Source organism: Camarhynchus parvulus, chromosome 4, assembly GCF_901933205.1.
Source record: "Camarhynchus parvulus chromosome 4, STF_HiC, whole genome shotgun sequence".
NCBI classification, from domain to species: Eukaryota; Metazoa; Chordata; class Aves; order Passeriformes; family Thraupidae; genus Camarhynchus; species Camarhynchus parvulus.
The window spans coordinates 11,178,579-11,190,897 of record NC_044574.1 but is presented as its reverse complement, the minus strand read 5'-3'; the positions used below and the strand labels follow the sequence as shown (position 1 = coordinate 11,190,897).

Below are 12,319 nucleotides of genomic sequence, written 5' to 3'. Positions count from 1 at the left end.
GAAATATCTTGGTAATCAATTGGATCTTTGATATGGCATGTAAAAATCCTTTATATCATCTTTGCTATTCTTCAGCTGTTTCAAGGTTTTTCCCAGCAGAGGATTTGTAAATCTTTTGCCTTTTTTCTTTTTCCTGAGGGAATTTAAACAACAGGCTTTTAAAAACTCTCTTATTGTGCTGCACATATCTCCAAGCATTTATATGACTATGACTGAATTACAAATTATAATTTCACATGGCTGCATTGTAAAAAGCAGTATGTTCACCCAAACACTGCTGGCTTTTTCTCTTGGGAAAGGTAGCACAGCCTAATAATTACTGACAGCTCATGCAAACACACACCTCTTCATGCTTGATTTAATTTTCAAAGGTATAGAAAAGTAGCAAAATCATAGTCATAGTAACATAATCTCTGATACAGCTGTTATTTCTCTGTGCTGTGCATAGGCAATTGGGGTAACTGGGGTTTCACCTTCATATACTTACTGTAAGGCAGGGTGATGAAATGATGCCTTGAGAAGGCCAACCTAGAACAGAGAGTAGATGGAGCTAAAATATAAAGTACATGTCTATTAGGAGGCCTCAGCAGATCCACCTTGGGCAGTACAAGGGCCCAGCCAAGGTTACACCCCAGGTGAACCCAAAATAGTCACAAAATGGGTGACCAGTCATGGGGTCTCACACTTTTATAAGTTTTGGTCCATTAGCATATTGGAGTTAATTGTCCAATTAAAGCTCCAGCCCATGAAGTCCCATCCTTCTTGTTTTTCTCTCTTCAGTCGACTGTTGTTTATGCTCTTGGGCCCGAGATCTGGATGGGTTGTCCTTGGTCCCCAGCTAGAGCAGGAATTGTTTTGTCTCCCTGCTCTGTGCAGAGAGCTTATTATCCCCTAATATGAAGCTTAGACCCACACAGTAAAGCAGTACAGAATCTGAAAAATATAAAAGCTAAAACCTGAGGCATCAGTAATAGTTGCTGAACTGAGGAGAGGCAGTGGTTTCTTATTCCACCACAGGCTGTTGGTGATACATTTGCTTGCCCAATACTTAAGGAAGTTTTATCTCCATTAGTGCCATCCTGAGAGACAGAACTGTAGGCTCCAGGTTGAAAGGAGCTGCTGTGTAGGTTGGAATCAAGCAAGTTGGTTTAATTCTGCAAATCAGCAGGGTGTGAGTGTGAACAATAACTAGGGTGTGTCAGACCTGCCCTGGCAATGTGCAAAATGCCTGCACATCTCCCCTGCTGTGCCCTAATGAAAAGCCTGGGAACAAAAGCTCAAACCTCTAAGGTACTAAAGCCTGTCAGGGGCTTAATGGACATACAGCTATTTTGCTGTTGCACATTTTTTACTATATCTCCTCCCTAATATTTGTAAGTACAACCTCCTTTTGCATCTTCCCGAGCTCATAGTATCACCTTTACCACTTTTCTCTTAAACAGCTCAATTGATTCTCCTAACTCATCCAGAACAATAATTTTCAATATTCACTTGATATTTTGTTGTGTGATCTGACTAAATGGATTTTCAATTCTTCCATCTACATCAATCTACTGAGAAGTATTTACTTATGAGCACTTCCCTGATTAAATATTTAGAGTATTAAGTTACAAGTACTGTAAACATCTGTGGCTTCCATCCACCAAAGTCAGAAAAGCATTTATAAAAAGGACTTCCAGAAGTAAACAGTCAGTGAGAGGTCATTCTCAAAGGCTAGTAAAGTAGCTTTCCATCAGCTTAAATAGAGCTTAAATAGGTCTGTGAGCCTCTGCTTTTGTATATATCTTTCATACCCTCAGTACAACTTCTATTGCATCAAGCGTATGAAAGACAGTGAAAATATTCCTGAAATGCAGCATGACAAATTAAATGCCTTGAGAAATATCTCCTACTCAAAATAGTAATTCTTAAATACTCTACAGATGTGCTATGTTTAAATGTAAAGTTATATATAGTTATATAGTCTATAGAATAATGTTATAATAGTTATAATGTCTATAGAATTAAGCTAAATTTTTTAAAATAAGAGTGATTTTTTTTCACCCACCTGCTATTGGAATGGCTACAAAAGTCTGACACTTACCTACACAAACAACCCTAAATAACTTCCCTTCCCACCTCTCTCTCCATTACCCTGGGAGTGACACTAAAAATATTAAGGGTTCCTTGCTACCTCATTTTATGAGCAGGTTATGGAGAATGGTCACATCTTTGCTACCCAGTTTTATTTTAATGCAGCAGAAATGCCTCCCTCCTGCAGGACAGGTTGGCTTTTATTCTGACTGTGATGTGCTCCCCACCTTACTGAGCAGAGGTAGCTACTTGATGATAACCATACAGAAGCAGTGAATTGTGTCAGCAGGAGGGTAAGCTCCTGTTAGCTTTGGGTCAGAATATTTATTTTCTCTTAAATTTCCAGGATCTATCAAATTCTTCTGACTTAAAGAATTATCTACTAAATAGAGCCTTATTTTAGGAGATTTGAAACTGAAAAATGACCAAGATAGTATAGCTAATATGATTTTTTTTCTTTCTTACAGATGAATTAGAGGAACCTGAATTTCAGGAAACTCATGAATGTGGTAATACTTCATACATACAATTTTACATAAAATTAATGAGATTTTTGATATTTTTTTGTCTGCCAGCTATTTTCCTTCTAATGTTTCTTCACATGCTAATTTTCTTCTCTCATTGTTTGCTTTCTGAGATTTTGCTGTAACCCCTTCTGATTAGGATTTTGTAAGACATTGTGGGTTTTCACTGATAGCAAGTGTCTTTCTTGGGACTTGCTATCCAGCTGTAAATTCTGTGACTGACTTCCACTGATGTGATACATATTCACCACCTCCCAGCCCCTCCACATTGTTTATCAAGGCAAAATACTGCTTATGGGGCACCTGGCAACTGCTGAGTTTAAATTCCAGCAGATTTTTTTTTTTGTTAGAAAACTTTGTCCCAGAAATAGATTTCCCAAAGGAGATATTTTGTTGAGAATGCAGAATAATTTCCCTTTGGCATTTTGTTGCTAAGCTGTCACTATCATTACTCATATTGTAAAACATTTTCCTAAACAACAATTTTTATATTTGTGATTCTGCTGCAGTTTCAGAAATGAGATTCTAAGGGAGTTGAGCTCTAAATCTGTGACTTCAAGCTCCTGTTGATCTGCAGCTGTAAATTTAAGAACTGACTATGACTGTGTACTCCATCCCTAATCCCTGCCCTAGTAACTGGCCTGGAAAACAGTGGGAGGACTAAGAATTGGTGGCATATCTGCTTTTATTATATTTGTAGGTATTCAATGATGTTATCACTAGGAGAATTTAGATCAATGGCCACATCAGTTGCCACAAATTGGTACTTTTGTGAAAGATAATCTGTGCCACTAGAGAATCAGAGCTTATATTTGATAGATAGAAGAAATCCTATTACACAAGACACAGGCCTGGCTGTCCAGGACAGGAAAACAGAACATTTGCAGGCACCCCCAAGCACAGTGAGACTTGACCAGCTCAAATAGCACAGTCCTACTCCCTGCCCTGAGCCACAGGCATACCCTTACTCTACATGAATGGTTTCCCATTTCCCTCATGTCTTAAATCCAGCTATGTCCTGACCCTGGGTCCCTTATCCAGCCTCCACTTCAGACCTTGGATCTTCCCAGATTTCCTTCTGCTTACCAGCTAGTCTGAATTGTATTTCTTTGGCAGGTCTCTTGTTCAGGTACGCATGGAGAGAACAGAGAATATACACTGACTGTACTTTCTGAGAATACACAGACAAAAAGCAATTTGAATTATGCTGCACTTGAGTTGAATTCGTGTTGGATCAGGCCCAGGGCCTGGCTAGATAAGTGATCTGATCACTAACCTGCTTACATGTGGCACACTGTGTTTATTCCTGCTCCTCCAGTCTCCCATACTTCTTCATCCTCCTTGCTATCTTTTTACACCTTTGGCTTTTCTCCTAGACATTCTGTTAAGAAATCATGGTGTGTTTACATAATGTTTTTGTAACAGCATCTTCACTGACAAATGTTTTAGTTGGTCTATCAAAAGCCTTTGCGTGCATGCATGCATACAAGAAATTGTGTCTGTAATTTATTTTTAAATTTCAGAAATTGCACACTCACCTTCTAGCCCAGGATCCACTAGCAAGAATGGCAAGATAGAAGAATTGCTGAAGAACTTCAAGAATTTGGAGGCCACTCAGGCTGAAGAGCCAACTGCTGAAGAGAAGGAATCTACTGGCTCTTCAAAGACTGAAACATTTCCTCTACCTGAAGAGCCTTGCTTCCACATATGTCAAGGAGATATTCAAGCATCTGACATCTTTGAGCCATTGTTAGTCTTCTTAAATAAGAAAGAGTATGAGACCAACTTCAAAAGCATGTATAATTTCTCTTATTCATTTACAAATAGCATGTTTTATGGATTTTCAGAAGAAGAAGAACTGGTTAATTTTTTAAGATTGGCAAGGGAAGCAGCAAAGAAAGCAGGTCTGTCCTGGGCACTAGCAAGGCTATGCTTTCTCTTAGGCAGGCTCAGTGTCAAAAAGCTGAAGTTTTCCCAAGCTCGTGTGTATTTTGAGGAAGCATTGAGAGCAGTAGCTGGAGGGTTTGGTGATTTGTACTTTGTGATTGCTCTTTATACAAATCTAACAGTCATCTATTTGACCCAGAAGAACAAAGAAAAGTGTACTCATATTTTTGACAAGGCTGCATCTCTTCTCATGGGAATTCCCAACTACATTTGCAGTGCTGACCTGGAATCAGATATACTGAAGTATGCTCTGAAGAGGACAATTTTGAGCCAGAACAAACACGCAGAGGCAAGGGCATGCTTTCTGCTGGCAAAACATTACAGTGCACGCAAACAACACCAAGAGGCACTGCCATTCTTGGAAAGGTTTCAGCTGTTGCTTAATGACCTGGGTTTACAAAACAGTTTATCCAACAACTGTTACTTCAAACTGGCAGAGTCCTACCATGAAAAGTGTTTGCCCCACATTGTATTAAGTTGCATAAAGGTTACCTCTCCCCAGAGCTCCAGTACCTTAATGGATTCCCTGAAAAGGATTGATTTAGTCATCAAAAATGCTCCCAAACTATATGGCCTGAGAAAACTGAGACAAATATTGCCATCCCAAATTGCACCTTACCTCATACAAGCACTTTCTTCTGTCTTTACCAATGAGGAGGAAGGACTGTGCAGCACTATCTATCTCAGCTTAGCAAAGCTGTACAGCCACCACAAACAGTACGGAAAAGCCATTGCTTACATGATGAAAGCACTGGACTCTGCTTCTGCTAAGCCAGAGGAAACTATCAACTATTTGGTTTCACTTGCTTGGCTATACATTCTTTACAAGCAGTATGAAGTGGCTTTAGCCATTTTAAATGCTGTTGTAAGCTCTGCATGGAGCAGTCCTCAGCAGCTTGGCATTGCTTACAACATGCTTGCCATTGCTTTGAAAAGGACAAACAACACAAAAGAAGCTGCTGAGAGCTACTACAAAGCACTGCGTCTTTCAGAAGAGACTGAGATGACCCATAACCAAGCCATAGCCCTGGCAAATTTTGGGGCACTCTGCCTGCGTGCAGCAGCCAGCAAGCTGGCAGAACATTATTTTATCAGGGCAGTTAAGGTATTCTCCAAACTTCCAATTATGGATTGTGGTCAAGATTTTATCCAAGTCCTCCTTCAGCTGGGATGTTATTATGTTGGTGGAACCGAAAGAGAGAAAGGAAGGTTTTACTATGAATGGGCTTTTTTAGTTGCAATGGAGACAAGTCATCTGGAGAGTAAGTATGTCTCTTATAAGTCACAAAATGTACCCTGTTGGGAATGTTAGTTATACATATATGTTGCATCTGTATTTAGAAGATTCATATATTACTTTGTTATTTTTCCTGCCATAATTGAGGCAGCTAATGCAGGTAAGGTGACTCTATTACTATTTTATTTTGGAAGTGAAGTTTGAAGTAACCTCTAGCCTTTGTTACCCTTGAAACGGCAGTGGGATATTTTTGTAATGATTTTTATATTTTTCATCGTCTGTGCTGTAATTTGTGAAACAGTGAAAATGAATCATTTTAAAATTAACTTTCATTTTAAAACAGAGATTCATGTTTGTATTTCCAATCTATTCTCCTAGGTCAGCTGCAAGCAATTAAACTGCTGTGTCATTTCTACAGTACAGTTGCTCCCAATGAGACTCAGTGTGTCATCTACAATGAATATCAACTATCTTTAGCCAGAAAGATGTCCAACAAAGTTCTGGAGGGACAAATTTTGGAAACTATTAGTCAGCTCTATTTGTCTTTAGGAACAGAAAGGTAAGACATGCTGAATGACTTTTCTTTCATTCTGATTTTAACTTTTTCATCCTGCAAAGGATCTCAATTTTTCTGCAAAAGCTGAATATGATTTTTTTTCCTCTCTCTGCTTTGATAATACACTTTATCAGAATTCAAAAGTCCAGTGCTAATGGAGAATTTTCTTGTTTCTTTTTAAGTAACTGTAATCTCTCAAGGGAGACAAGATGTTCTGAAGGGATTAGCACTACTTCAAAAACCAATTTATTTTTAAAATCTATGTAAATACATTTTAAACCTATTATATGTTATGCAGCTCTGGATGATTGCTATATCAGGTGATTTGTTTTCAAGGATTTTTGCAAGACTTTTAAGGCACCAAAGGACATATTCCAAACAGGTCAGGCATTAAATTGCCTCTATGTAAGTATTTGTCTTTGAGGAAGGGCTTTTTTCAAAACTTACATAAGTACAAAGCCAAAGAGGAAACCTGCATAGTTTTGCTCTTCTGCAATTTCTATACTGCTCTTATTTTCCAAATACCATTTTTTTTGCTCTGATCTATTGAAATAACAAATTGCACAAGTTAAATTATAGTAGCAAGTGCTGAGGAAACTTAGTTTTCTCTAAGAATATTTAGAGTGTTTTTTAAAGTTGCTTTGTCTGATTGTTTTTTCTTTGCTGTACTTCAAGGAGTTACTTTAGTTCAGATATTTTCAAGCTTGCCTCAGTAAGGATGCAAAAAAAATTCTCAGTCAGGGAAAGAGAACAGATGCCTATTTCAACTTTAAGTGCCTGTAGCCCAAGCATCTAATGTGCTTAATAGGTCACCCAATTTAAAAAGCCCTAAGAAAGAAAAATAATTATGTAGTTGGTGACCATCCTTTGGAGAGACTGAAGACAAAGGAGTTGGTTAAGATTTTAAGCTGCCTGGAATTTTCAGAAAGACTTCACTAGCTGGAGAAGCTGCTGCTTTGTGTGTTTGTGTGCTTCTAGTAGATGGAATTTGTATATCCTGGGAGCCTGGCTCCCAGACGTTGACTGTATAACCTTAGCATGCCACCAGGTAATAGCACAAAGTTGAGATGGTGTCAGACCACAGTATCCCAGTATTCCTTGTGTTAGCTGCCCTGAGTAACAAGAAAAACTCGTCTCTTCCAACACCACAACTGTGCAGCTCATATTCTATTTTAATATGTTTGTGTCTTGTGCTCAGAAAAAAAAAAACCATTAGGTCAAGGTGATGGGAGTCTAGCACAAGATGGAGAAAGATTTAAGATTTCTGGCATTTCTATGTCTGGTATAAAGCCCCACAACATCAATAATCTGGTAATTTAAGTGCTTCCAGAACTGATCATGAGAATGTCCCATTCTCCTCTGCCCTACCACTCTCCTGTCAGTTTCTTTGGTTTTTTTTAAACAATTGTTAATTAGTCTCAATTGCACTTAAATCAGATGTATAGATGATTTAAAAAAAAGGTGATTTCTTTGACATTTTTAGTAAAAATCCATAAATGATAGAAGAGTTAAAGATGACAAAAGACTTTTCTAATTCTCACAAGTTTGGAGGTAGAGCAAGGACACATATAAACCATGTTGAAATAATATAACAGGAAAATGTATGAATAACATAATATAATAGTATATAATATACCATTATATATATAGAACATATTTATATAATATATAACAATGTAATAAATAACAATCTAACAGGAAATGTAGATGGAACAAAAGAGGAAAAAGAGTTCTTTAGTTACTAGGGGAAACAGAATGTCTTACAGCAACATTGCTTGCTATGAAGAAAACTATTTGCAATTCTGAAGAACCCTTTTGTGATTAGCACTTTTCCCTGTTTTAGGGCCTACAAGTCAGCTCTGGAATATACCAAAAGAAGCCTTGGAATATTTATAGATCTCCAGAAGAAAGAGAAGGAGGCATATGCTTGGCTCCGGGCAGGAAAGATCTATTATGTTCTGAGGCAGAATGAGCTTGTGGATCTTTATATTCAGGTACATTGTCAACACTTACAGGCATGCACATGGTATCAGTGTTGTGCAGGTGGCATGGTAAGAGTAAGTAATTAGATATAAAAATTCCATACATTTTGCCAATTGATGTTCTGATCATTTATTGCCACCACTCATGTAATGCTCAGCAGGGGAAGGGAAAGTCTCAGCATTTTCCCCTATTAATCTCTTTTAATCTGTTGCTTGATTCTGGAAGGATTTTGGGCAGTGACATTTCTTAGTTCCTGTTAATTCTGTGTTCCTTCCTGCAATTATATGACACAGGCATGCTACCTGCTGGTGGGTAACAGAGAATAATCACCTTAGCATGCTGGCTTGTGGGCCAGATTCCCAGGAAAACAGAGTAGCTTCTTTAGGAAGCATTTCCACAGCATCTGAATTTTTCCTGCTGTGGCCATGCCTAGTATGACACAGGGCCAGCTGGAGCTGCTGTTTTCTTTTCATGTATGAGAACAGAGGCATGTGTCTTGCACACCTCTGTGCTCAAGTAGAAAGAAGGACTTGTATTAACTGAATGCAATTTGAAAACTAAAATAGACAAAGCCACAGAAGGATCCTTAACCTTGCCTTATGTAGAAGGCACATTTTTCATTGTTATTTTCTCTGTCAATAACTGAGGATCCTGGTATTCTTGCTTTGCATGCTCTGTCATTAAATCCTTTTTGCTAACAAGACGTGTTTATCCATGAGAACAGAATAGTGGACCTGCATTTATTTACGGAAATCAGTTCACAGGCTTTTAAATATGCAGTTATCAATATCTAACTTGCAATTTGAATTTATTTCTATGATATGTTTGATCTAATTCAAATTTACTATGTGGCAGCTATCAAATACACCGCTGTTTTTAGAATGTCATGTGCTGACAAAGATAGCAGGATACTCTTGCCAGAAAATGTAACCAGGTTTTTGTTTCTTCTTTAGCACCTGCCATTGGTTTTTTCAAAGACAGGGTATCAAAAAGGAGCATCTTCACATCAAATATAGCCTTTCTCATCATTATAATAGGAGAGAAAATAAAAAGATATTTTAAAAATTGCTAATACTTATGATATTTTAACCATGGAGTAAACAAGATCTAATTTCTGTCTTTCCTTCCGGATTCCTCTTTTACTTTTCAGGTTGCTCAGGATGCTGCTCTTTGCACAGGAGATCCAAATTTAGGAATGGAATTGTTTGAAGCTGCTGGAGACATATTTTTCAATGGTACTTGGGAAAAGGAGAAAGCAGTGACTTTCTACAGGGTTTGTGCAGTTTTTCTGCTGCATTGATAATTATGTACCTCCCACCATAGCAGGTATTCTATAAATGCTGAACCAAAAGCTGAACCTCTCAGCAAACTGTCCCAGTGAGTACTTGTCATGGTGTTAGCAGATATCATCGGTTTCAAATCCACTTCTGGTTGCAAGAACTGTTCTAAGCAAAGAGCAACATGAAACCAGAAATTGATTTGACATAAATGAGAGCTGTCAGTGCAAATCTTGGGGTTCAGCCATACCTAAGCTGATGTTGTGTATTTCAGGACAGGGCTCTTCCACTTGCTGTTCAGACTGGCAACAAAACCACTGAACTCAGATTATGCAATAAATTGGTGGAATTGCTGATGAATCTGAAGGCTTATGAGGAAAGTCTGGAATATGCAAGAGTATCTCTCGTCCTCAGTGTAAATTTAGGTAAGAACAATTTCCATTATAGCTGAGTATGAGTGATACCTCTAAAAATACAACAGAACTCTAAATTTAGTTTTCTTCCCTTGCATTCAGTCATTTCTTGCCAGGATTTCATAACACTACTATAATTACTATTTTTGCTTCTATTAAAGAATGAGCAATTTATTTCTTACTCTTCTAACTTAGGATCAAATAGAAAACCTTTGGTAGAGAACAGAATCAAACCTGGAATTTTATGTCCAAACTGAGTGTGCTTCTAAGAGCTAAGATACAATACTCATTAATAAAATAGTCCTAAGAGGCTTTTGAGAGTACTTTCAGATTTGCCCAAAGCTCTGATTGTGAACCAACATAAGATAGAAAAGTCAAAAATTATAGGTCTTATTTCAAAATTACTCTTCAAGTTTGGTTGCTGTTCAACTAATTTAGAACCTTCTTACCCCTCTGTACAAGCACAGACAGGTCATTTTGATCAGTTTGAAAATGATATTTTTGTTGTAAATTTTCATGTAAAATATGTATTGGAATGGTCAAGGGAGTCTTTATTCCTATTCACTTTCTTTCATAATCATTCATTTGTATTCTTTGTAAGTATGCAGTGTGTATGTGTGTATATATATTATTATAACATACACATGCTAGATGAATGTAGTTATTTCTTAAAATCCCAGACACTGTCAAATCCTATGGGAGGAAATTCAGAAATTCCATAGGATTTTTCTTGAAGGGCAGGTTTTGACCATGGATCTCTTCAGCAAATATGTTTTTTTTCAATAAAATTTCAGCAAATTCAGTATAGAATTTTTTTAAGTAGCATAGATTTGAGTAGTCAGTCTCTTTGTTTATATCCTGACTCCCATGTTATCTCATTAGGAAATCAGCTAAATGAAAGAATAGCTTACCACCGCCTGGCAGCCATCCATCACCATTTGGGTCACTGTGAACTGGCTGAACACTTCTATTTAAAGGCCTTGTCCCTCTGTTCCTCTCCTCTGGAGTTTGAGGAGGAAACACTCTATTATGTCAAGGTGTACTCAATCTTAGGAGATATTATATTCTATGACCTTAAGGTAAGAAATTTTACAAATTTGTGTAGCCAATTTTTATATTGAGTAATATTTCATAGAATCAGATTTTGCCATTTTCTGGTTTTGTGTGTTTGGAATGTAAACAGTAAATTGGGAAAACCTCAAAAGCTCAGAATCTATACTATTTTTATTAGATACTTACAAACCTGAGCTCTGCAGTCCTCTTGCACTGGTTGTACTATCTTTGAGCCTCTTATTTCAGGACCCCTTTGATGCAGCTGGTTATTACCACTTGGCACTTGCTGCTGCCATGGACCTGGGAAATAAAAAAGCTCAACTGAAGATTTACACCAGACTTGCTGTGATCTACCATAACTTCCTTGTGGATAGGGAAATGTCTCTCTTCTTCTACCAAAAGGCAAGAACCTTTGCAACAGAGCTGAATGTAAGGAGAATAAATTTAGCTCCTGATTGGTGTTACAAGGGTTCATAAGCATTTTTGGAAAATGCAGCCTAACTACTGCAGAAGTACCTAAGGAAATACTGCACTGGCTTTGTAGGAGGATGCAGACTGCATTCAATGACTCATTATCAGTGTGCTGTAAGGTGGAGCTCCTCATCCCAGACTAAATTACCAGTTTATACGACAGTGAATTACATTTCATTGCCTTTAAGATACACAGACCTGTATGTGTTAAGGATCAGTCTGTGAACTAAAACCAAAACCCAACAGTCTCTTTTTTTTTAAACTACAATTTTCTTTGCTATATCTTTCTGCCTTGATGGATATTGGAAAATGATTAATGCATACATGCAATGAAAAATATTTAATAAAGTGTTACAGCAGAAAACCCACTCAATATGAATTGTGGCTTCCTTTGCCTGACTTAGCTTTATTACATTTTTTGACATCAAGTAAATGCATCTGCACAAGCATGTTAGATGGGCTTGAGAATTGGTTTGACCCAATTCCCCAGACACCACTCCTCATTTTCTGTCAAATTCATCTACTGCAGTACTTATGGGAACTTGCTTTATTTTCTAATTCAACAAAACTTACATACATATTGTACTAAGAACTAACTGGTTTGTAGAACTGAAGGCTCTCATAATGTGAGCAGCAGTTTTGTGGATTTCAGTGGTCATGTAAAGGCCTTCCTCCCCTATTTTCAAAGACAATTTAAGTGCCATTTTCAGAACTGTCACTATTGCCTGCAATGACTTATTTCGGCTTTTCCTGCTGTGTTACATAGAACTAAATATTTTTCAGAA

The 12,319-nt window shown here is 37.6% G+C and overlaps 1 protein-coding gene across 1 annotated transcript in view; it reads left to right on the top strand.

Moving 5' to 3' along the window:
* SH3TC1 (SH3 domain and tetratricopeptide repeats 1) overlaps nucleotides 1-11,889 on the top strand; it is a 28,522-nt gene extending 16,633 nt beyond the window's left edge. The window contains exons 11-18 of the mRNA XM_030947596.1: nucleotides 2,541-2,582; nucleotides 4,121-5,806; nucleotides 6,160-6,340; nucleotides 8,181-8,331; nucleotides 9,471-9,593; nucleotides 9,872-10,022; nucleotides 10,893-11,089; nucleotides 11,310-11,889. Of these exons, the coding sequence (XP_030803456.1) occupies nucleotides 2,541-2,582; nucleotides 4,121-5,806; nucleotides 6,160-6,340; nucleotides 8,181-8,331; nucleotides 9,471-9,593; nucleotides 9,872-10,022; nucleotides 10,893-11,089; nucleotides 11,310-11,540 (2,762 nt within the window). The 3' untranslated portion in view covers nucleotides 11,541-11,889. The remainder of the gene's footprint in view (nucleotides 1-2,540; nucleotides 2,583-4,120; nucleotides 5,807-6,159; nucleotides 6,341-8,180; nucleotides 8,332-9,470; nucleotides 9,594-9,871; nucleotides 10,023-10,892; nucleotides 11,090-11,309) is intronic.
* The last annotated feature ends 430 nt before the right edge of the window (nucleotides 11,890-12,319 follow it).